This window comes from Gigantopelta aegis, chromosome 2 (assembly GCF_016097555.1).
Source record: "Gigantopelta aegis isolate Gae_Host chromosome 2, Gae_host_genome, whole genome shotgun sequence".
Classification (NCBI taxonomy): Eukaryota; Metazoa; Mollusca; class Gastropoda; order Neomphalida; family Peltospiridae; genus Gigantopelta; species Gigantopelta aegis.
In genome coordinates, this window is record NC_054700.1 from 33011437 (window position 1) to 33038675 (window position 27239).

Here is a 27239-nt window from a genome sequence, read left to right on the forward strand (position 1 = left end):
TATTGATATCTGTACATTCTTAAAGAAATTATTTAATCGATAGTTAAAAAAAAGCATCTGTTTGATAACACAGAGCCATATTTTCGGATTATTTAATACAAAATATATAAGGCTATCAATGTAGATTATCGTTTACTCATGTAATCAAAGGGGATAAACATGAAAACGATTCCGGTTTTAAAACTATTTACAATAAAGCAACATAATATTTTATAGTTTTATAAATTTTATAAATTTATTTTATATTATATTAATAAATAACAATCTAATTAAAATTAGGTCCACTATTACATGTGGATCTAGCAGCAGCCCGTTGGAGCTCGTGTCCAGTTGACCTTTCATTCGACCAATCAAAACCTTACTTGCAAAATCATGCCATTGATTTAAAAATAATTTGAAAACATTCGGAATTATGCCGAGGGTATACGAACTGATTCGGGTGAATTACGAAGTATGCTGGGAACTAATTTCAATATAAAATTTTATATAAAATTCGTTTCAAGACGAAAAAACCCAACCGTGATGGTATAGCCATAAAATCTGTTTATACTAGTATACAATCCAGAGCTTATTACTGCACTTCCCCACTGTTTTTTTAATGTTCAAATAGACCAACAAGTTCGCCTAATCCATAAATAGTCTCGCCCGATATTTTTAGAATTTGTATGTTCCCGAATAACGCTATAAAAGGCGACGTGTAATTGGTCGATATTTAAATTGTTATTTATAGATGAAATGTCACCTGGACATGGGAGTCCACGCAATGCTGTTAGATCTACTGGTGAAACCAGTAGAGCTAATTTGAATCAGATTGAATAAATACGAATTACTCTATCTCTTTAGACTTGATGACGGTTGTTGACCAATATGGTATCAAATGTTCCTTGATCTGTATCTACATTGTAGCTCTGTGGTAAGATACCGTGCATATTTAAAACTGATTAGATGATTATATCACAACTCAAACATCACTTTATTTGTCAAATACAAATCCTAACTGCAATTTTCAATATTCAAAGATAAAAAAAAAATCTCACAATTTTGCCTTTAACACAAATGTGTTGGTTGTCAAAGGTTGAACTATACTGATGGAAAGAGCTCAGGGATAACGCCAACACAGACAGGAGAGGGTGACCAATATCCTTATCCATAGTGTGAGGAAGTTAACCGTGCTACTGACATACAGTCTCACATTACCGACATTCAGTCTCACATTACATCTGTGTACTTTAAACACACATCACGACGTAGATGGTCACTGAAATGTGGTCTACAATATCAAGTGTTCCCTTAACTCTCTCTCTCTCTCTCTCTCTCTCTCTCTCTCTCTCTCTCTCTCTCTCTCTCTCTCTCTCTCTCTCTCTCTCTCTCTCTCTCTCTCTCTCAGTATATTTAGAAATGACCTGCTGAAGTCACTAACAGTACATTTCTGTGAAAAGCCTGGGCCCGTTTCATGAAGCGATCTTAGCGCCAAGGTCATCTTAAGGTGCATAAGGTTGGTATGTACTTAAGGTGATCTTAGCGCTAAGATCGTTCCGTAAAGCGGGGTCTGACCATTCCCCCAGTTCAAGTTGTTTGAATACGTCATATTTATAATTATAAACTAGCGATGCGTATCAGCAATATGATAAACATAAAAAAGTGCATTTTAAACGAACTAGTCTTCTCGATCCATTCTGGTATGTGCTTGTTTTGTCAGTAGATGTAAATATGTGTGTCAAATGGATGTTTGTTTGATCTTCCCTGGACGTGGTCACTGGCAAAGTCAGATACTATGTTTAGGGTGGACGTGCTTGAACCTTCAATGGATAAAAGCACGCCAGTAAAGTTTTGTTTAACTAATCGCCAGCGAGACGTGTATATTATTTTGAGTCGGTCTGTTGTTAAAACGACTAGGCAATGGCAGACTGAAAGGTACTATTTCCAGTCCTGATTCACGTATGTTTTATGCATTCTCCCTAGAGGCCATCATGTAACTGTTCTGAAATTAGAAAACTGTGCCACTCTTCGGGTTAAATGTAGCTACGACTGCTTCGCTTCCAAATTGGCTAACATATACTGTCGAGAATGCAGCTTTAAAACTAAAGACAATTACAATTTTAATTATATGTTCAGAATGTTTAATATCATTTGTTCAACTTTAAAGGGTCTTATTTTTTTTAGAATAATTGTATGTACGATAATCATTTTAAATTTCGTGTTTGTTTTATGTACTGTGCGTAGCACAGCGGCCATATTGGAAATGTTCTGATTGCAAATAGACGTCTTCCTGGAAACTATGACCGATTTCCATCCTCTACTATCCAGTCACATCCATTTGACGTTAGGTGCAAAAACCAGTCTAGATGGCTACCGCGAGCGCTTGGCTTCCTAAACATGGTTTAGCCCCGTGTTCAGCGACAGCGAGCGGTGTTAACGTTTGCAAACTATTTTGACTACTAGTAGTTCCCGAAGTGGTCATTTAGTTTTAACATGTAGCATAAAAAAGACAAGTTTAGCAGACGTTAGCGACAAACGTCTGGCTAAACGTATCCCTGGTGTCGTGGAGAACAAGGAAAGGGCAGCTGTTCTTTCATGTTCAGACCAAAGCTAACTTGAGGAAAGCATACAACATCAGATGAAATCTGTCTTATTACAGAGGTTCCTTCGATCTATGGCAGTGCCTGTCAACATCAGCTTGTCTGAGACGTCGATAGCGAGACTTGCGCTCGTCTTCTGGGGCAGGAAGGTTATCGACTGTTCTCAAATCATTAGCAAACATGATGCACTTCATTTAGTCTTCGTCTGACACTGCGCAAGAATCGCCCGTCACCACAACCGAATTAAAACGTTATGAGGGGCCGTGAATAATGCACAAATGTTACAAGTGAGACACACAGCCAGTGTTTGCGCATACATCATCAAACACCGAAGCCTTGTGCTCGGGGACTTACAATTCCGAGGCTTTAGGTTATCGTTTAACTGGACTGTGCTATAAAGAATCCTCATATCACCTTCACCGTTTTGTACGTGATACTTCGACACCTTTCTGGCTCTTGATTCGTCGTAAACAAGCATGTCATCAAAACGGGGATCGGTCATATAACGCGTACACGCAGGTGCCCATTGCCCGTGTACCAGGCAAAACCACAAACAAAACAGATCCAGCACAACACTCATCCACAACCGGAAGTATGACACAGAGGGTAAAGCACTCGTTTATTCCACCCATAATGCAATGTAGCTATCACTAGCATGCTACTGCCGGAAAGCAGACTGACCAATGTTTGGGCGCATGCGTCAGTGACGAGGTTCAACGCGAAAGAAACCAATTTCATAACACTAAGGCACAGAACTAGAGGTGTCTCGATAACGCTGAGTAGTTGAGCAGAAAACAGTATCGAGATAACGAGGATGTTTAAAAATGTTATCCCTGTACAACAAACTCGCGACGAACTGCTGGGTACCGAGGTCTTGCCACCAAGTTTTCCGAGTTTTATGTCCGAGCCTGAAAGGGAAATTTATGCAAAGTATATTAATAAAGATTTATAATCTGTTTCACTCGGTTGCTTAAGTGTTTGGATTGGTGACATTGAAAACACGTGGTATACAAACTTAACTTTCATTGTTTTATGAATTTGATTAATATACAGTTAAGTCTGCTACATCTACTGTATGTATGTATGTATATATGTATGTATGTGTGTGTGTGTGTATGTATGTATGTATGAATGTGTGTATGTATGTATGTATGTATGTATGTATGTATGTATGTGTGTATGTGTGTATGTATGTGTGTATGTATGTATGTGTGTATGTATGTATGTATGTATGTATGTATGTATGTATGTATGTATGTATGTATGTATGTATGTATGTATGTATGTATGTATGTATGTGTGAATGTATGTATTGATGTATGAATATCTATATATAAGTCTGCTACATCTACTGTATGTATGTATGTATATATGTATGTATGTGTGTGTGTGTGTATGTATGTATGTATGAATGTGTGTATGTATGTATGTATGTATGTATGTATGTATGTATGTATGTATGTATGTATGTGTATGTATGTATGTGTGTATGTATGTGTGTATGTATGTATGTGTGTATGTATGTATGTATGTGTGTATGTATGTGTGTATGTATGTATGTATGTATGTGTGTATGTATGTATGTATGTATGTGTGATTGTATGCATAATATATGAAACTGATGTATAAATGGAGCTATAATAATTAGCACGATCTGTGGTGGAAAAATCTACTGATGAAAAAAGTGATTCAAGTCACCAATGTAAAACGTTTACTTGAATACTGACATTTCTCAAACCTTTTTCAAAGGCTTTATTAAACAAAAACATCCAACATTTTGATATCCGTATTATTATTAACTTATATATTTTACTTACGTTTTACATTACTTGTACTATCAGCTGCAATAAAAAAGAAAGAAATTAAAAACAATCAGTGATTAATTGTAAACTACTGCTATACATATCTACAAACAATCTCTATTCAAGCAACCAAAAACAAACACATATACTCAACGTGGACTTCATAATCAGATGGTCTTTATATCGAGGTAAAGAGCATGTCTGACAGTCGGTCCTAGAAAATCAATGTCCAGGGCCGAATCTAGCGAGGTAGCAAGGGGCAGATGCACTCCGAGAACACACGAATAGGTGTCCTTTTATTAACAGTGCCCTTTGTGTCTAGCTAGAGATGCCAGTCTATTATTATTCCCTGAATCTGTTTGTACTTCCCCCCCACCTATTGTAGACTAAGCACTGTCCTGGTGGTTCTATCTCATGTAAACAGGCTATCAAAAATGGCTTAATATTCTGTAACAAATAAGTAAAAACGCAAATGTCAGTTCTCGCCAATATAAAGTAGTTCATAAAGAATTTCACCTTATTATATACAAGCAAATTAACACACTGTAGAGTGGTTCATAAAGAATTTCACCTTATTATATACAAGCAAATCAACAAATCAACACACTGTAGAATGGTTCATAAAGAATTTCGCCTTATTATATAGAAGCAAATTAACACACTGTAGAATAGTTCATAAAAAATTTCATCTTATTATATATAAGCAATTCAACACACTGTAGATTGTTCCATAAAGAATTTCACCTTATGTTCTACATATACACAAAATAATTATGACTGTTGAGAGGTGAAGCCAGTATCTACCAATCACATGGCATAGCTACCATGTGAACAAACATTTTGAGAGTACTTCTTGGGCAATACATATTGCCTACCGGCACATTTTTGTATCTTTTAAATTCAAGGGCCATAACTCTGTGAAAATTTAGGTAAATCGCTAATAAAATTAAAATTGATCTGTAACAAGAAACAACAAAGCTACACGCAAAATTTCAGCTCAATATCTTGAGGTACTGCAAAACAGTCCCGAAAACAAATGTTCTTATCTTCCAAGTTGAAGGGCCATAACTATGTCACAAATGGCTAAATCGCTAAGAAAATCAAACTTAGTCTGTGACAGTACTTGATAACCAGGGATATTTTAATACAATTGTTAATACGGATGAGTTAGTGCTTTACTGTATTATTTAATATGTATACATTAGCTATTTTTATGTATATGCTTATAGTTATAATGGGTAGATGGGTATGGACTGTAGTTTTGTGGTTAGTTGCACTTGTATTTAGTGATAGGTTACGCTTGACTGACTAGAGTGACGCATTATGACAGTTGCACTGCATGCTGGGGAAAATCCGACCTTTCATTTCAAATACCACACCACCTTCTCATTCTTCTCGTAGACTTTCACTCGTAAGGTCACATAATTATGATCTTGATGGTGAACACCCATGAGGACGTCTTTGGTGCAAACAAAAGATAGTTGATGTCTGGTGACTGTGTTTTAATGTTATATTACGTGTATTTGTATGTTTTATGTAGGACCCAGACATTTATTATATTTTTCATGTATGTCATGTTGTTATGTCAAATTATTCAACAAAATATACCATTTATATATTTATAGGTTTTTCCCTACAGGAATAAAGAATCTCGAAACCCGAGTCGTGTTTTGTTATGGACTAGCAGGGGTTATACTATGCACAGAATTTCAGATCAATATCTTTAGGCATTGTGGGACAGACGGACAGACTAACATACAGACGTATAGAAGTACAGAGACTAAAGCTACAGCCCCCCCCCCCTCCACCCCACCCACCCCCAGTTGCACAGGTAGGCAACTAATAATGCAATGAAAATTTCATTGAACGGAGGAGGCAGTCGTCCTTTTGCTCAACAATGTTTGGGGGTTTTTGGAGATTTTTTCCCATTCTCCTGACAAAGCCAATCCCATTTCATTACGTAATAATTGTTCAATTGGCCTTTTCGAAAATCCGATGCCTCTTGACTTCCCCTCAAGGGCCTTCAAATAATGCAACATTAATCGGAAATAAGATGACGCACCAAACTAAAACTAAAGACTTTACCGTTCTGCACCCACTGTTTCTCATGAATGTGTTGCATGCGGACAAACGATTGTTCCTCAAGCGATGTTTAAAATACAGTTTAGTTGACAGAAATCGTTTGGAGGTGACTGACACTTTCCAGTCACACAACGCTCGACTTTCAACTAGCTCTGTCTGACAATCAATTTAAATTTTAAATTCGAGAGTGACGGAAAGAGATAGGCAATTTGAATATTGTTTTCCCCGTCAGAGCGTCTTGCCTGGTGCTTACAAAAGCGTTTGAAGTCTAGACTAAAGGTTGTAATAGATAGATATCATTATACAAGCTTGTGTGTCGTACTGATTTTACGTAACGAGTGTCAGGAATTTTGTATTGCCCGAGCGAGAGTAATACAGACATCCTGACACGAGTTTCGTAAAATCAGTACAACACACACGCGAGTGTAATATTTAATTTCTTTATTATCCATATTATTACTGTAAATTTGTTTGTGAATAACAAGGGCCATCTAAAAATGTTTCAACCATAACTAGAAGACGACGACGAAATTACGTCATATTTCACATGCACAGTCTGGACTAGGACAGGGGAAGTAACGTCATGTTATGACGTCGCTTCCCAAAATTACGTCATTACACTTGTTATTACACTGTGCTTCGTATGATTATTATTAACCCGGTTATGTTAAACCATGTGGATAATAAAATTAATGTACGAATGTGTTTAACTTCGCTCCATTACGAAAAATACATCGGCTATTTGATGTCATACAAGGTCAAATGCAAAAATGAAGTGGTGATGAACATCAATATAAAAACTAAAAAGTTAAATTGAAACACAGTGTTAAGAGCTGTGCCAAAATATAACTATCACAGGTGAGTCAATTTAAAATTTGGAATAAAATTCGCTATCTCTTAAGAATTTCAACAAAAGTTCAGGATGGTATCAAAATTATTCTATCACCTTTCTTCTACCACATTTACCTTATTTAATGTACACTGACAGTGCTCACACTGATGTGGAGGATCCTTTTGAATGAATGAATGAATGAACGAATCAAGTATGTATGACCGATGCGAGCACGAAACAAAGACTATTTCATCATTCCTGCACCGTCTATAGGACTACCAGGACCGGCTTGACATTTTCAAGCTTGTTCCCAACTGCATCGTTCCAATCATCTTGCTAAGTTAATAAGCAAGATTATAATAGTCTGAGTCAGTAACGCCACAGTAACGTCATACAAATTGCATGCATATGAAGTAATCACATTATAATTTTTTTGTAAATACGGGTCCTTGGCGCTTATAAATATGTTAAAGGGGCATGTGCAGTATCACAGATGCATAATTGCACTTTGGGTAAAATAAATGTGTTGCTGGAATGTAAAGAGTGCATCGTCAACGTCCCTAACTGCGTTATGCTTCCAGTTCTGTTCGGCTTTTCTCATGCACGGTTCGCGCTATTAAAGGGACATTCCCGAGTTCGTTGCATTGTAAGATGTTTCCGACTAATAAAATAATTCTACGATTAAACTTACATATTAACATCTTAAAAACTGCAGCAAACTCAGGAATGTCCTTTAACATCCGATTTGTTATCGTCTGCTTGTCGTTCATTTGTGAGGTCTTTCTGCGCAGGTCGTGAACATTTTCATCAATAATAAAGTTCAGACAAGTATTTAAATACAAAATTTTACAAACTCCTAAAACTGTTAAATTTACTATTTTGTTTATTCCTTAAAATTACCGATATCGGGTCCACATAACCTGTAAAAGTTGACATCAAATGGAGGAAGATGAATTAACATTCGGTGCGTGTCACATGACCTCACGCGTGCTAGATCAACAAGGCCAAATCATTTAATTTTTATGAATTATAAGCCCCCTATTGTTAGAATTTGTTTTCAGTTACATGTATTATTCGATCTGCTAAAGTATGCTGCATTTTTTGCACCTCGACTGTAGTGAATAAACATATAATCCATTCGTAACAATGTAAATAATTTTGAGTGTATAAATTAAGAATCAATTCATTAGAAAATTGACATTTTACAATCTATTCACTGGTATGACCATAATGCATATCTGTATTGATATCTAGTTTTAACGATGGGTGTTGGTAAAACGCGGACCAGACCGGAACGCTGAACAAACTGATTTTTTTTTTTAATTATTAAACAAAGTGAATGACATTTCTTTTATTTGCTATATGCTGAAAACATAAGAATAACGTCACGTATTTATAAGGCGTCCTCGTTTTCTGAAAAAAATTGAACATTTAGTGTAGATTTTTGCAGTGCTTACGTGAAAGCAAAAGTAGGATTAACAATTTTCACTCGTTATGGGGAATACAAAATATACAGTTAAATAGATTTAAACCATACAGCTCATACTTTATTATAAAGTTAATCTTTAAAGGAAAGATATAGAGGTCTCCAACGGACAGTCGTTTGTTGTATGATTTACTGCTGGTGCATATTTGAACATAAGCTTGAACTAAGTTATGTTTCTGGATACGTGATTCAGACAACTAATATGTGTTCCAGGACAGCGTGTTTGGGTCTTAATACAAGGACGAAAATAACTGTATAAACGAATGAATGAATAGACCTTTAAATTTTTTAAATTTTTTAAAAAATTATTTGCTGCTTTTAAGTTTGTTGACTTTTTTTTTTTTTTTTTTTTTTTTTTTTTAAAGATTTATTGCCCCCAGAACAATAAAGACCTTTAACTTAATATTTAAACAAAAATTAAAATTCAGTATCTGAATTCAGTGTATTTTTTAAACTGTCTGAGTCACTGGCCGTATCTAACTCTTATCAATGTTTCCACAAACACACAATTATTCTAATAGGCTTTTAATAGTTGTAGGTTGAACTATGTTTTTAAAAAAAAAAAAAAATTAAAGAAATATTAATTACATACATTTGCTAACAATTAGTGGTAGTCTCGAGAATAATAGTGTTTCAAGGATCCAGTCTTGAATGTCATTGGTGTTACATATTGTTATTGGCGTTACTTTTTTGTCACTGGTGTTACTCAAGAATAGTTTAACTGTCATTTCTCTAGAAACTTTATTTTTGAAATTTAAACTGTTTATTAAAGGGACATTCCTGAGTGAATCTACAAACCTGCAACACATTTGGATAAAGTTACAATTGAGTGAAACGTGAGTCTGTGACTTTGAAATGGTCAAATACCCTCTAAAAATAGACTAAATCTTAACTTCATAACTGTTATTTCTTAGACGCACGTGCGTTTTTAAAAATATGAGAAATGCATTTTGTGATATTAAAACACTAGGATGACCAAAAACATTTTCGAATGTACGGAAATGGATAATCTAAACAATAAAATATAAGTAACGTATGATTTCAGTTACCAAAAACGGCTCTAATAGTTAAAAAATATGCCTTTGTGTTTTAAAACTAGGGTATGTCCCTTTAAATGTAAAATTAGCCATCTCTGTGAACACGACAATAGGTGCATGGTCGTAATTATTGAAATCCTTCCTTATGTTCAAAACAATTCTAATCGATTCTGTAATCGAAAGTTGAGTGGTTGGTGTAAACCGAGTATAGCCGATAATCGATCATATAATACCAACCGATTCCCAACACGACATTTCATACTCTCCCATAACCAAACGTTTGTGCTGCAAGTCACGTCAAACCGAGATTCTTGCGTCACTGCTAGGGACACTTATTTGGTTAGATACCGACCCATCGACCGGTTAATTAGCCCGCTACGCCATCGCTTGACTGATGGTCAGTCATCTGTTAACATTGACAGGTTTCGATTCCCCGAGCCGTCTGGTGAACGGTTATCTAGACAATTAAAACTCGACCGTTCTCTGCCAGTATCACGACTCACAGAATTATTTAAAACTAAAGTGTCAGTCATTCCAACTTAACTTTTATCGCTGTCCGAATCTGGAATCCCCCCCCCCCCCCCCCTCCCTCCAAGACCATCATGGTTTGGAGTAGTTAAAGGATGGGGGCCCGGGATGAGTGTGGGTGATGGCCTGATCCGTGGATAAGAATCGTGGCGGATAAATACAAACTTTAAATGAATCTTTTAACAGTATTGTCACTGTGTAGTTTTCCGATTTGTATTTTGTATGACCTTTTGTAATAATGGAGGCCACCATTAGTGCATTCAAAATCGTATTTCTGTATAAACAGACTTCGTGTTGCGTTGATTATTTGGAGATTTTAGTGAATGAATAATAATTGTGCTTTTACAATTACGTTTTATTCACCAACCAAAACTTGTTTAAGGCATACTTTTAAGTTAAAGTTTAAGTAATGCATACGTTATGAGGCACATGCTTACATGTCATACCAGTTTCATGATGGGAACGGATTGACAAATTAGCCTATTAGTGGTGTGATAACCATTTACAAATAAAAGCTGCACAAACAACCTGGAATCAGACTAAAAGCTGACAACAGGCCCGTAGGACGGATTTTCAAGTGGGGTGGGGGATACTTTTTATGGTTGTTCTATCGTCAGGTTTCTGTATTAGCATTCTGGATGTCCTATAACCGTAATTAAATGTGTTGAGTGCGTCGTTAAATAAATCATTTCCTTCCTTATTAGCATTATAAGACATTTTAAAGTCCACAAATAAAAACTGGCGAAGGGTGGGGGTGGGGGGGGGGGGGGGGGGGGGGGGCTACAGGCCTGGACAAGCGTGCGCTACAACAGCTTGCTCTGAATGTGCACGTTAAACTCTCTGACATAAGCCATAAGCTGACAAATATAATGTTCACACAACGATCCTGTTATTTTCTGGAACAATATAGATGTTCAACAAATCACTATGACCTACACGTAACTGTACATGTTGCCGTCTGGAATCTTGTTAAAGGTCCCAATATTCAAATAATGCACAGATTCTTTTCATGACACGAAGTGTTCACAAACTCAGGGTCCGTGCTCCCTGACTTTAAGGACTGACTGACACATTGTGATAACCACTAGTGACAATAAGCTAATAAGTTTATTTTTCTCAACATGTCTCGCTTCTAAGTGACAGACCCTATTGTTTAACACTACTGTGGGTTTTTTAAAACTATTAGATCCGTTTTCGGTAACTGAAATCAGACATTACTTAGATTTTATAGTTCAGATTATTCACATCCATACATCCGAAGTGTTTCTGGTCATTCTGGTGTTCGTAATACCGCGAATGCATTTTCCATAATTCTAAAAATGCACATACCTCTGAGAAGTAACGGTAGTCTATTGTTATACGACATTAGCCCGTTTAAACATCAAATGTATGCACGTGGATATTCTGAGCAATAAATAATTTTTAGTAACTTCTAATTTAAATTATCAAAACTGGCTCTTATAATAAGACAAATACGTCGTGGTTTTACAACCTGGGGATCGCTGCTTTCTTTGTATATTATGTATCTCAGTTTTTAAAAGCATTATAAAGACGTCTTGTGCCAAAAAAAGCGGCCAATGTAATTATTCTTCACTCCTGGTTATTGCTTATTACGTGACGGTCGTCGTAAAATTGAATTTGGAATGTGTTCTCCAAGCTCACGAAAGTCACCAACATTCGCTCATCTCTGACTTTTCTTGCCGCTGTCACGTTATGATCTTAAGCTTTACATAGCTGATGTCTTTAAAATATATTCTATCATGGTATTAATATACTGGACATCATTTAAAAACCTGCATACCAAATACCATACCATAGCGTGCATCTGCACAATTTTAGAGCCGTCTGACCTCATGTTAGATGCAATTTGTATGACGCAAGAGTCTAGACGGAGTTTGAGTCTCGATATCTATGGACATCTGCCAGTAATATTTAGCAGGTTGTTTTGCAAATGCATCTCGTCGTTTATATTTAGCTTACACCCTTTTGGGGGCATATCTTCTCAGCTTGGGGCTAACGTGTAACACAAATCCAATTATATACTGGCGTGTGGCCAAATTAGATAAAAGGCTCGACGCTGTTGGTACGAAGCTTATGTAATTCTTACCAATTACACAACTAAAAGCAAAACCTATCTCACAAACAGTATCACCGTCTGCACAAACATGTCGTAATGGGAGTGCTGTGCATTGTCCAGTGACTGGACTGGCAACTCATTTTACGTGCCCCTATCCACTCCAGTGAAGGATCTCCTCGGGGTGGCGGTCCTCTTATAGACAGATAGAGATTCATGGAATCAGTCTATGGCTTTAGATCTCACTAATTTAGGCACAACAGGATCTTTGTTTTTATCTGCTCTGGGCACACGATGGTCTTTTTAGTGTAGTGATGCTATTAACAACATGCATTTCTAGTTATTTTAATCTTATTAGGGGCGGGACGTAGCTCAGTGGTATAGCGCTCGTTCGATGCGCGGTCGGTCTGGGATCGATCCCCGTCGGTGGGCCCATTGGGCTATTTCTCGTTCCAGCCAGTGCACCACGACTGATATATCAAAGGCCGTAGTATGTATTACCCTGTCTGTGGGATGGTGCATATAAAAGATCACGTGCTGCTAATCGAAAAGAGTAGCCCATGAAGTGGCGACAGCGGGTTTCCTCTCATTATCTGTGTGGTCCTTCATATATTTGACGCCATATAACCGTAAATAAAATGTGTTAAGTGCGTCGTTAAATAAAACATTTCTTTCTTTTTTAATCTAATTACAGCTTGAAATGCAATTGGTTTTGAGGTGAATTTTATTTGCGCTTTGCATGTTTGTACTTAATATGGGCTTGCTTATATTGGGCATACTTAGCCTGAGCACACCCGTTATCCTTAGTACAGTCTAAAGCCCTGACAACCACTATTTAGACAAATGTCTATTCGACTCTGCATTGTGCAGGGATACAGCCATGATCGACGACAACGGTTTTGTCGTTCTGAATTAATGGGGGGGGGGGGGGGGGGGGGAGGGGGGGGGGGGGGGGGGGGGGGGGGGGAGAGGCAGGGGAATAACAGTCAGTTTTCAGAAAATACACAGAAGGTTCCACCTATTAGCTTCATTTTCAGTTTTGATGAACCATTGTAAATTATGCGTCAAAATTACCGTAAAGAAATTACGCAACATTTTCTATTTGATTTTAATACTACGGGACATTTTCAAATTCAGTAGCACCAAAACCAACCCTCGCCCACTACCGACCCTGGTCGGGCTGTTTGTGCTCCCTTGCACATGCCAGTGCGGGCGACCCCCACTCCCACCCACCCCACACCCTTTCCTGTCTTGGACGGAGGAGTCGGCGAAAGTCGACACCTGCGCGTCCATGACAGGCGTGTGCTACAACAGATTGTTCTCAATGGACACGTTAAAACCTATGGCCTTACCTGACCTAACCTAAATATAGCGAACAAGAAACGAACAATAAAACCAATGTTTAGTACTGTAGTGAAACAGTCGAAAAGCAAGGGGCGGGAAGTAGCTCAGTGGTACAGCGCTCGGCTGATGCGCGATCGATTTAGGATCGATCCCCGTCGGCGAGCCCATTGGCTATTTCTCGTTCCAGCCAGTGCTCCACAACTGGTGTAACAAAGGCCTTGGTATGTACTATCCTGTCTGTGGGATGGTGCATATAAAATATCCCTTGCTGCTAACCGGAAAGAGCAGCCCATGAAGTGGCGACAGCGAGTTTCCTCTCTCAATATATATGTGGTCCTTAACCATATGTCCGATGCTATATAACCGTAAATAAAATGTTTTGAGTGCGTCGTTAAATAAAACATTTCCTATGTGGTCCTTAACCATATGTCCGACGCCATATAACCGTAAATAAAATGCTTTGAGTGCGTCGTTAAATAAAACATTTCCTTCTTTCCTTCATTCAAAAAACAAGATTCGCAGTCGGTAAGGGTGCACCTGGTGACAGTCAGTTATTTCATCTGATCGCTGTATTTGTAAGAAGCAATTCGAAGTAGAAAATAAAATGATAAAGGACTGTCAGCATATATCAATGTTCCGAGGAATCCAAGCTTCTGGCTTTAGATTGAATGCTTCATTTTATGAGATTGAACTCTGTAAATGTGTGTATGACGAGATTTGTGTCGGAGACAAAAATGAGACAATCGTTGTTTTGTGGAATTAAGTGAGTTACAAACGGAGTGTGTAAATTTGGGACGATTTGCTTCAAGGAGTCATGAGGGATATTGATAATAAAATGTTCCGTGGGCAATTTGGGATTCTTGATGGAAGGCCTAAATAAATTTTCGACGTATTTGCGGCGGAATAATTGCGAGTTTAAAACAAGTTAAAATACCAATTTAAATGTATAGGGCCATATACACAGAAGCAGATCCAGGAAATGTTTCCGGGGTGGTGGACTAACGGGAAAAGGGCATATGGACTAACTTGTAACGTTCCAAGGGCAACATAACGGGAAACAATTAAAGGGACATACCCTAGATTTTAAACACTAAGGCATATATATTTTTTTTTACTATTACAGCCGTTTTTGATAACTGGAATCATACTTTACTTAGATTTTATTGTTTAGATTATCCATTTCCGTACATTCGAAGTGTTTTTGGTCATCCTGGTGTTTTTAATATCACAAAATGCATTTCTCATATTTTTAAAAACGCACGTGCGTCTGAGAAGTAACAGTTATGGAGTCGAGTTTTAGTCTATTTTTAAAGGGTATTTCACCATTTCAAAGTCACAAACTCCTGTTTCACTCAGTTGTAACTTTATCCAAATGTAATACAGGTTTGTAGATTAACTAAACTTACAATCTAATTAAAATTAGCTCCACTATTACATGTGGATCTAACAGCAGCCCGTTGGAGCTCATGTCCAGTTGACCTTTCATTCGACCAATCAAAACCTTACTTGCAAAATCATGCCAGTGATTTAAAAAGAATTTGAAAACATTCGGGATTATGCCGAGGGTATACGAAATGATTCGGGTGAATTACGAAGTATGTCGGAAACTAATTTCAATATAAAATTTTATATAAAATTCGTTTCAAGACGAAAAAACCCAACCGTGATGGTATAGCCATAAAATCTGTTTATACTAGTATACAATCCAGAGTTTATTACTGCACTTCCCCACTGGTTTTTTAATGTTCAAATAGACCAACAAGTTCGCCTATTACATAAATAGTCTCGCCCGATATTTTTAGAATTTGTATGCTCCCGAATAACGCTATAAACGGCGAAGTATAATTGGTCGATATTTGAATTGTTATTTATAGATGAAATGTCACCTGGACATGTGAGTCCACGCAATGCTGTTAGGTCTACCAGGGTAGACCCAGTAGAGCTAATTTTAATCAGATTGCTAAACTTAGTGTGCATTTTCATGGGCTGAAACTAGGGTCTGTCCCTCTAAAAGAGAAACAAAGCGACATCTGAATATTTTTAGAGGGCGGGATCTCTGGTCCACCCTTTGGATCCGCCCCTGTCACAGACAATTCCTAGTTACGAGCATGACACTCACCAGTGAACACAGTTACCCGGATGCTGGCTATATCTTCCCTTGAGCTCCTACATATATAGTTACCGGTGTCCGACGTTTGACTGTGGTCTATAATCAATTCACTAATTAATGCCTTGGTCGCCATTGACCGGTATTTAGTCACTATTATATTGTGGTATTTCGATCGTCCTATCTTGTCTCCGTTCTTGAACCAGTCTATGTCTTCCGGGGTGTGTCTCCCTCCAGTTGCATTGCACACCAATCGAATAGGCTCACCCTGATCCACATACTTCCGGCCAGACACAAATATTGCTGCAAGATTGAAAAAAAGGTGTTACACCATTTCATTAAAAAACAATATGTTTCCGAAGTTCCTGTCTAGTAATGTTTTAAGTTAGACTTGGTACAAAATAAACAGAAAGACAGACAAACAGAAAGACAGAAATAATGAAATAATAAAAGAAGAGATCTCCTACCTGGCTTTCCGACCGGTGGACCTGAAAAACAATAAACAGAATAGAACAGATGAGTTTAAATTTAAAAAAATGTAAAGAACTGTGCGCAACTGTTTTTGAATCGAAACCGAAGTGTAAAATAAAGTACAACAGTGCATTCTAGTGCATCTCTTGTGGATACAATTCATTTGTAATTTTATTTCTGTTAAAAAACAATCTCTCTTATAGTCAAGTCTCATTTCTCAGAAATACGACCAATGCAAGATGTTTAAAAAAAAGAAAAAAGAAATTGGTTCAGCATAGATTTTTTAAAATCTATAGTCCTTCCCACAGGGATCGCCATTTTTTATGCTGTAGAATTTACTACAAGTTCTGTATTTCTGAACCCATTGTTTTCTAAATTGCACACAAAAATAGGGATTTTTGGGACATGGGTGTATAGCGCAAGAGATAGCCGGAGTGAATCGGTTAATGAACCACCTGTTCGGACGGTACTACAGCCACATGCGGTCATATAGCACACAACTGAGAAGGAAATGTTCTCAATTTTGGAGTGAAAATAAATGCTTATATAATGTATGTTTGCAATGGTGTATGTTATTGACACCAATGAGAACCCGTTCTACTGGCAATCTTCATTTGAAGTTGGGCAATTTAACATGGGTTTCAGTGACAGATGACAAATGTGTGGTGAGACCTATAAGATCCCTTGCTGGCAATAATAAGAAATGTAGCGGGATTCCTCTGAAGATTATACGTCAGAATTATCAACCAATAGTCGATCATTAATATATCAATGTGCTCAAGTAGTATAGTTAATCAAAACCAAACTTTAATGTAACTTTAATTGAGATAGCTAACCATAACAGGTAATTGGTTTATTCTCGCCTCAAATTCCAGTGTGTCACACGCGGATTAAAGGGGGAGATGTGTGTGTGGGGGGGGGGGGGGGGGGGTGGGGGGTGTGTGTGGGGGGGGGGGGGGGGGGGGGGGGGGAGAGAGAGATTAGGGGACGTTTTTCTGTTCACAAGTTAGTCCTTATGCCCTTTTCACTTTTGTGCCCCCTCCGACATTTTTTCCCCTGGATCCGCCCGTCTTCGTTTGCACTGAACCAACACCTCTTAACAACAATGATTGAGTTTGCTTGCACCCTCTCTCCCCTTGTGGTACTCACTCGAATAGCCATTATATTATTACTAACAATTTGCAAATGTCTTAAGACTGTTTATTATCCACAATATAGCGATGCGTCTTCTGTCATAAGTGCGGTTGTGGAAATGATCACATTGGGAAGACGGACGCAATCCCATCATTTGACTGTTGGCGGGCCGCCTAATGCCGCTTTATTATCGTCCCCATGGCATTGTGGTTTTGACAGCAGAATGGTAGCAGAGGAATCAAGACCCACACGTCATTCGTTTTGGTGTCGGGTTAATCTACGTATAGACCCCCTTTCTCGTGGATTCTGCGCATAGCATTCAGCTATTTTTAATCATACGTAGTGGATTATTTAATTTTATTTCAACGATTCGGAGCATTAAAATAAATTGCCTTCCTATCTGGGAAAAACAACTCCTAAGTGACTGGGAGTTTTTGATGATGAATGACAACACTATTAGCATTAAAACATTCCCAACATCACATCATACATAGACTGGGCCGACATACATCAAGTATTGTACATTTGGTAAACAGTTTTATCACTGCTTAAACAAGATGGCGTCATTTTGGTGAAATATTTGATCATTAGAGTAGTGGTGAAGATAAACGTAGATTTTATGTTTGACCTGTGATATTTGTTTTGCGGTTAGTTCTGGATATTAACACGTATAATTAGGCTAATAGTTTCTAGTACATTGATTTGATCGCCATTATAGAGACGTTGGAGGCTAAGATAGGGGCATGTGCATGGGAATGGGGGAGAGCGGAAGGCTTGGAGGTTCTTTTGGAAATTGGTGAATGGTAACAAGGGCTTTTGTTTTTGGTTTTGCTTTATTTTGTCTCTCAGTCGCAATTTCTCTCTCTCTCTCTCTCTCTCTCTCTCTCTCTCTCTCTCTCTCTCTCTCTCTCTCTCTCTCTCTCTCTACCCCCCTCTCTCTACCTCTTCTTTTCTCCCTCTTTATTCTCGCTTTCGTCTGTTCTCCTCTCTCTAAAACACTCTATCTACCCCAAACTCATCTCTTCAATCTCTCTCCCTCGCCATCATCCCCCCGTCTAGATCTCTCTGTCTCTACAGCTCTCTCCGATCTCTCTTATCTCTCTTCTATCTCTTCTCTCTCTCTCTATCGCTATCTCTCTCTCCCTCTTTATTCACTCTCTTCTGGTTTCTCTTTCAGAAAAAAAAAACCACTCACCACGACGACTTCTCTTTCGCTCTAAAAAACCACGCCCCCTCTCTAAAATCCCCCTCTCTCTCCCTACTCTCTCCTCTCTCTCTCTCGCTCTCTCTCTCTCTAGCTCTCTATTATCTCTATTCACTCTCTCTGTCTCTCTTTCACCCACACACCTCTCCCTCGTCTTTCTCTTTCGCTCTCTCAACCACTCCCCCACTACCTCTCTCCTCTCACCTCTCCCTTCTCTCTCTCTCTTGCCTCTCTTCTATTCAATCTCTTGGTCTCTCTTTCACCCACACACCTATCCCTCGTCTTTCTCTTTCGCGTCTCTCTCAACACTTCCCCCCCCCCTCTCTTATCTCTCTCTCTCTCTACCCCTCTCCCTACATATTCTTTTCTCCCTCTTTCTTTCTCGCTTTCTCTGTCTCCTCTCTCTCAACAAATCTCTACCACCACACTCTCTTTCATTCTCCCCTCTCTCCACTCTGTCTCTCTCTGTCATCTCTGTCTCTCTCTCTCTCTCTATATCTCTCTTATCTCTATCTATCTCTCTATCTCTCTCTCTCTCTATTTTACTCTCTCTGTTTCTCTTTCAGCCACACAACCTCCCACGATTTCTCTTTCGCTTCTCAACCAACTCCCCACTTCTCAAGAAAACAAAAAAACCCTCTCTCTAGCGCGAGAGAGCGATCTACTCGAGGGGAACCTCGAGAGAGAGAGAGGATGAGATCTCGTCTCCTCCTCTCTCTCTCTCTATCTCTCGCTCTCTCTATCTCTCCTTCTCCCTCTCTATTTTACTCTCTCTGTTTCTCTTTCAGACACAAAACCTCCCACGACTTTCTCTTTCGCTCTCTCAAACACTCCCCAAGAATCAAAGAAAAAAAAAAAAAAAAACTCTCTTCTCTCTTCTTGATCTCTCTCTCTCTCTCTCTCTCTCTCCTCTCGTTCTCCCTCTCTCTCTCTCTCTCTCTCTCTCTCTCTCTCTCTCTCTCTCTCTCTCTCTCTCTCTCTCTCTCTCTCTCTCTCTCTCTCACACACACACACACACAAACACACACACGTTCTCTCTCCCCCATATCTACCCCCTCTCTCTATCCTCATCTCTGTCTCTCTTTCTCTCTGGGTATGTGTGTCTCTGTGTGTTTTTGGGGCGGGACGTAGCCCAGTCGTAAAGCGCTCATTTGATGCGCGGTCGGTTTAGGATCGATCTCCGTCGGTGGCTCCATTGGGCCATTGCTCATTCCAGCCAGTGTTCCACAACTGGTGTAACAAAGGCCGTGGTATGTACTATCCTGTCTGTGGAATGGTGCATACAACAGATCCATTGCTGCTAATCCAAAAGAGTAGCCCAAGAAGTGGCGATAACGGGTTTCCTCTTTATATATCTGTGTGGTCCTTAACTATATGTCTGACGCTATATAACCGTGTGTTTTTATGAAGACATTACTTTTAATATACATCATTTAAAATAATAACATTAAATACGTAAAGGATCATATAATGATGCTGCCACTTTAACAAGCTAGACCGGCCTCGGTGGCGTCGTAGTTAGGCTATCGGTCTACAGGCTGGTAGTTACTGGGTTCGGATCCCAGTCGAGGCATGGGATTTTTAATCCAGATATCGACTCCAAACCCTGAGTGAGTGCTCCGCAAGGCTCAATGGGTAGGTGTAAACCACTTGCACCGACCAGTGATCCATAACTGGTTCAACAAAGGCCATGGTTTGTGCTATCCTGCGAAAATAAAAGATCCCTTGCTGCCTGTCGTAAAAGAGTAGCCTATGTGGCGACAGCGAGTTTCCTCTTAAAAACAGTGTCAGAATGACCATATGTTTGACGTCCAATAGCCGATGATAAGATAAAAAAAAATCAATGTGCTCTAGTGGCGTCGTTAAATAAAACAAACTTTACTTTTTTTTAACAAGCTATCACCTGAAACGTCTTTGACGAAATCACAAGAGAATTAGACATTTAGAAGAATTATGCAACAAATTCGCCGAGGGAAATCATCATGCTAATATATAGAGTAAGTAGCATGTATGTGTTCACAAGTTATGACCCGTTTTAAAAAGATGTCCTCAGATGTCCTGAAGGAGTCCATAACAATTTCTACAACACCACTGACATGATAAGTAAAATCAATTTTCAAATTAGTTGCACAAGACTGTGTAGTCGTGTTTGAATATTTATGTGTTTGAAATGCGCCAAGAATTATACATTTACAATGCTTAAACACCGGTTTATGTCTAACACGCGTAAACCTACATACATATACAATGCTTAAACACAGGTTTATGTCTAACAAGCGTGTAACTACATACATATACAATGCTTAAACACCGGTTTATGTCTAACACGCGTGTAACTACATACATATACAATGCTTAAACACAGGTTTATGTCTAACACGCGTGTAACTACATACATATACAATGCTTAAACACCGGATTATGTCTAACAAGCGTGTAACTACATACATATACAATGCTTAAACACCGGTTTATGTCTAACACGCGTGTAACTATATACATATACAATGCTTAAACACCGGTTTATGTCTAACACGCGTGTAACTACATATATATATATATATATATACAATGCTTAAACACCGGTTTATGTCCAACACGCGTGTAACTACATACATTTACAATGCTTAAACATAGGTTTATGTCTTACACGCGTGTAACTACATACATTTACAATGCTTAAACACCGGATTATGTCTTACACGCGTGTAACTACATACATATACAATGCTTAAACACCGGATTATGTCCAACACGCGTGTAACTACATACATATACAATGCTTAAACACCGGTTTATGTCCAACACGCGTGTAACTACATACATTTACAATGCTTAAACACCGGTTTATGTCCTACACGCGTGTAACTACATACATATACAATGCTTAAACACCGGTTTATGTCCTACACGCGTGTAACTACATACATTTACAATACTTAAACATCGGTTTATGTCTTACACGCGTGTAACTACATACATTTACAATGCTTAAACACCGGTTTATGTCTTACACGCGTGTAACTACATACATTTACAATGCTTAAACACCGGTTTATGTCCAACACGCGTGTAACTACATACATTTACAATGCTTAAACACCGGTTTATGTCCAACACGCGTGTAACTACATACATTTACAATGCTTAAACACCGGTTTATGTCCAACACGCGTGTAACTACATAGATTTACAATGCTTAAACATCTGCGTTTAACAAAAACACGCGTCGTCTCGAGGAAAACACCCACACCCAGTCTATGTCGATGATCTGTTTTAAATGGTAAAATAATGAAAATACACTTGAGACTATAGCTTTCATTTTCATGAACGATTTGTCTGCAAAGACCAACGTTTATATAACCTCATCAGTGTTTGAACTCAATGGCGTTAATATTTCACCAGGGGATAACGAAACGGTTAAAGTTAAGCATTTTCAAAATCGTTTTGTTATCTCTCCAATTGTTTATTTTGTTGTAAAATGAAAACGGTTAGAAATAGTTCAGTTTGTTATGGATATGGACTGCTGCTCAAGCTTCTGGAGGCAGGTGTCATGGGGGAAATGCACAGATGGCCGAGCAATTATTTGTTCCAGCACACTGCCAGAGAGGAGGTTGACCATAAACTTGGTAACCGTATCAGAAAGAGAAAGGGAGTGACCCAGGGAAGAGCAATCTCACCCACACTATTCCTCATCTACATAAACGATCATACCCAAACATGTCTCTAACACCCTGAATGCAGATGATCTCGCAGTATGGAGCATCCACAGCAACATACAGAATACAAAACACCATAGACAGCTTGTGTGCCTGGACCAAGAAATGGGGACTCCAGCTCAACCAAACAAAGACCGTCTCAACACTTTTCTCCCTATCCACTCAAAAGGAAAAGGTCAACAGACAAACTAGTGCCCCAAGTAGATACATCAACCTTCTTTGGACTGAAATTAGACTCAAGACTAACTGCTGGAACCAACTGGACCCTCAAGCAGGTGTATAGAGGAACCATTCGACCTACAATGGAATATGCCTCTACAACTTGGATAACAGCTTCCAAAACACAAAAGAACAAGTTAAATAAAGTACAACACTTGGTCCTCAGAATTATCCTTGGGGCCATGAAAAGCGCTCCAATTAGCGAAATAGAAAAAAAAAACAGACCTCAAACCTGTGGAATCCAAGCAACAATGCAAGGTCCTTATCCGGGAAGAAAAGATGAAACGCTGCAGTCACATTCACTACATCAAAGACTCCAGGAAAAACTCCAACAAAGAACAGACTAAACCGACAAAGTCTCAACCACCTGGTATTTAATTTGCAAACGAAAAATTATGATTGCATCAGCCAAAATGCCTTGCAGTGTGAGAAACTCTCCCCAAATATCTGGGTGCAAACACACCTTCATGAAATCAGGCTGGATGTTCCAGAACTTGCTAAAAAGGGGGAGCAGCCACCACCTCTACAGCTAGCCCTCACCATGGAAATGATTCATGAGCGTTATCCAAAGTCAACATGTATCCATGTCCTCACAGATGGTTCAGCAGAGAATGCTATACGAAATGGTGGAAGTGGAGCATATATCAGTTATCCAGATGGATCCTCTGTCTCCCTTTCCACCCCAGCTGGAGAGCTAAGCTCAAACTACAGAGCAGAAGTGCAAGCCCTCATTATCGCAACAGAATATCTGACCGAGGAAGAAGGACAACATAACATAGTGCATCTCACCGACTCCCTGTCTGCACTCCAGTCACTTTCATCAGGACATACAGACTATATCACCAAACTGCTGCAAACTAAGCTAAACATCCTTGCCCAAAGCCGAAAAGTGACCCTCCAGTGGATCCCAGCACATATAGGAGTTGCAGGCAATGAAAAAGCTGACCAACTGGCCAAAGCAGGTAGCTGCCTTCCACAAACCCATTCCTCCATCTCATACGGTGAAGCCAAGACTCTTCTAAAACGAAAGTTCAAATGTGATTGGAAGATCAGAAACAATAGATACCAGTTAGACAGGAAGAACAAACCATAATTTTCCATCTGCGAACTGGACATTGCCGGCTAAAAAAACACCTGAAAAAGATGGATACTGCCCAATGTGAATGTGGTGCTGAATAACAAACGCCAGAACACATCCTACAAAACTGCCCACTCCTGGAAGAAAACCGTCAGAAAGTTTGGACATTTCGTTATCACATCCGGATTATTGATATAATATGGCCAAATCTTGATTGAACGTTGAAGATGAAGACGAAGTTATGGATATGCATTACGTTTTCAGCGATTGCATGTGTGTGTGGGTTGTTTGTTTGTTTTTGTTTGTTTTTTGTTTTTTTTTTGGGGGGGGGGGGGGTAAAAAATTATTTCAGTTTGGTTTGACGTAAGAAAAATAAGTGTTTTGGAAATAACAATTTTTGTAAAACTATTTTTGTACTCAATTTATAGCAGAGTCAATATGTGACAAAAAAAAATACCCCCCCCCCCCCCCCCCCCCCCAAAAAAATAAAATAAAAAATAAATTGCTACAAAAGGTTTTTTAATTGTTTCTGGTACTCTTGGACATAGGCAATAACATATCAAAAATCTAACAAAATCTGACCAATAAAAAGCTGTCAAAACTGGGTCAAATCCAAGATGGCTGTTTCTGATTTCGCACTCAGTAAAATTAAATCAAATTAAATTAAATAACTATTTAGACCAGCCAAATGTTTAACAAATAAGTAAAACTCATTTGGTTTTCAAGTAATGATTCTATATCGTAAGTGCATAATCTTTCTATTACGTCAGTGACTTAATAATTAAAAAATTGAAAATGGCCACTATGGTTCATGGATGCGATAGGAACCATTTACTTTGGTTGCTTATGTAATCCCATGGGAATTTGGTGATAAGAACAAACTACTAATTTATGATGTATTAGGGTATTAAGGAGACCCAATATAACAAAACCATTCCTGAATTTCATTTGAATGGCCATAGAGAAACAAAATGGTTGCCAACCTACATTGACAGTATATGGAAAATACATACATTGTATATACTTGGTAATTGGCTAAGTAACATTTATAGTATATAAGTACAAAATGTGATACTAACATGCCACTCTGCATGCAGTTGGGAGTAAAACATGATATAGGACCAACCTGGCAATGACCCCCAATGGCCAGTTGACGTCACAATTCAATATGGCCGCCAATTTACTATTTCTTACTTTGTTTATATCACATTTAAAAGTGTAAGGTATAAAATATTAGCTCCAATGACAAATTTCAGACAATATTATTACTATTTATGTGTTGCTGTTATATATTAATCTGTTTCTTTTTTTAAATATGAATATACTGATCAAAAAAGAAATGCATCTAATCACAAACACAAGATCAGATGCAAGCATTTCTCAAGATGTGTTCCTACTTACAGGCTAATGATTAGGAACAATTAACAATTTCTTACCTGAGGTGTAAAATGAAACCATTTTTATGCTGTAAAGATTCTCTTCCATGTGGACATTACTACCCTAAGGACAAACTAAAGCTTAGCAGGAGGGGTAGGCCTTCGTGACTTAGTGATTATGGGAGAGAAAACTACACAATTACTTCAGTCTCACTTCCAAAGTGCTAAGGAAGGTGTTGAGGAATCTAAAAAGAGGGCAATACTTGAAACTGCTGCCAGTCAAAAGTGACATAAAAACCAATGTTGCTTCTGTTACTGACCAGTATCATATGCTGAAAATGGATTCTGCTTTGCAGTTAATTCCAGATACCCTTCATACGATGCTGGATTTGCTATTTGTTGGAAAAGATACTCGGAGAAAAGTGGCAGCGATTGGTCAGTCAATTATTCAAGTTGTTAGGCCAAGTGCTGTTGTGGTGCCATTACAGATAAGACTTGCTGCCTAGATACACCATTTATATAGATACTCTTTCTGAAATAGGGTTTATCTCCTCCTATAGTGAAGTGCAACGGTTTGATCATAATGCCGCTAATTCCGTTGCCCCAGGTGTTCAAGGCAAGGATATTAACCTGTTAGACACAACACTGTTATACGCTGCAGACAACATTGACCACAACATCCTCACAATAGATGGAAAGAGGCCATTTTATAGGTCGGGTATGACTGCCACACTAACACCAGGAAAGAAGACAAATCATATTGCACCAAGAAAACATGTCAGATTTAAACATAACAGGAAAGACAAAGATCAAGATAACAGACTACAGTTTTGCTAACTCAATCTGCTGCAATGTCAAATTTCAAGAACTTCTCAAACTCAGTGATTATGATAGGCGAGTATATTTTTTATGGAAACTGTTGTTCAATTTCCACAAGCTGACACCAAATTGGCAGAGCATGGTGCATACTGGCCATCAATATTATGTTCATCTTGGTCAGTATTCTGTTGTTTTCTTGCCCATGCTAGATATATACCCTGGAGACAAGACGTGTATTCCATCGATTGGTACACTGATGGAAGGTACAGGACTCAAAAACATTCTAGAAGTTGTTTATGGTGAAAATGCTGTGATACATAATGCTGACAGGAAAAACATTCCAGGGATCATTCCGTGGTGATTTTTTTTTTTTATGGACAAATGTCTTAATCGCATAATTGTGTCAGACATGATGAATAATGACGCTGTGTTTGCATCACTCGTAAATCTGTCCGACGAAATGTACACTTCTTTATTGGCGGGTGTAATGACTTTGGAATCCATAAGCACATCTGAAATGATAGCCAAAATCTAAACAGAAATGGACAAAAGGAAGACTGTACTTTCTGCTAGGTCAACAACCAGTCAGTTATGATTTGGTTACCACAGAATGATACAGATTTCTAGAACATTGGTCAAGACTGATCGCAAGGGGTCATGGATAATGCACCTGCAGGTGTATCTTACTGCCGATTTTTGCCGTAGCTGGGCACTTCAAAATTCTAAAATCTGCCTACCTCTATTTACAAAGTATGAACGAGTTTGAGACAACCCATCCTCTTGTTTTTAGGAAGTTTGAACAAGCGTTCAACATTATTTGACACTGAGATCACTTCTGGGCTGGCCTTGGGTCAGACCTGGTGAAAGAGCAGACATTGATGCGATCTCTAAAGAGTACTGGCGGCCTGACAAGAGAAAGTGGAATTACTGAATGGACAATGGGTTTCCCCATATCTGCAGAATACAATAAAGCAATGTTGGATTTTAACAATCGGTCATACACCACAAGAGAACAACACAAGGTATCCACTGAAGCAAGAATCAAGAGAGATTTGTCTGACCTAGAGTAAATAGGTTTTAAAATGATTCCATATACGCCATTCTCCACATACCCAACTTTAAGAAACATATTAAATGGTGTTGTGGTAAATGATGATGTGAATGTGCATAAATTAAACTCTGTTGGAAAGGAAATCATCACCAAAATGATAGGCAAGCCTGCTTACATATACTCATTCAAAAGGATCGACAAAGTCAAAACCCTCCCAAGTCTGCTTTCCAAAACCTTGTTAACGGTGATTCTGTCCTAAAATCCTGTGCATCCCAGTTTACCTGGCCAAACAAGTGA

At 38.5% G+C, this 27239-nt stretch overlaps 1 protein-coding gene across 1 annotated transcript in view; it reads right to left on the reverse strand.

The window, feature by feature from the left end:
- Positions 1-443: 443 nt before the first annotated feature.
- Positions 444-27239, reverse strand: part of LOC121388301 — a 109649-nt gene continuing 82853 nt past the window's right edge. The window contains exons 4-7 of the mRNA XM_041519593.1: positions 16339-16359; positions 15884-16174; positions 4397-4420; positions 444-3487 (exon numbers count right to left, since the gene is read on the reverse strand). Of these exons, the coding sequence (XP_041375527.1) occupies positions 3156-3487; positions 4397-4420; positions 15884-16174; positions 16339-16359 (668 nt within the window). The 3' untranslated portion in view covers positions 444-3155. The remainder of the gene's footprint in view (positions 3488-4396; positions 4421-15883; positions 16175-16338; positions 16360-27239) is intronic.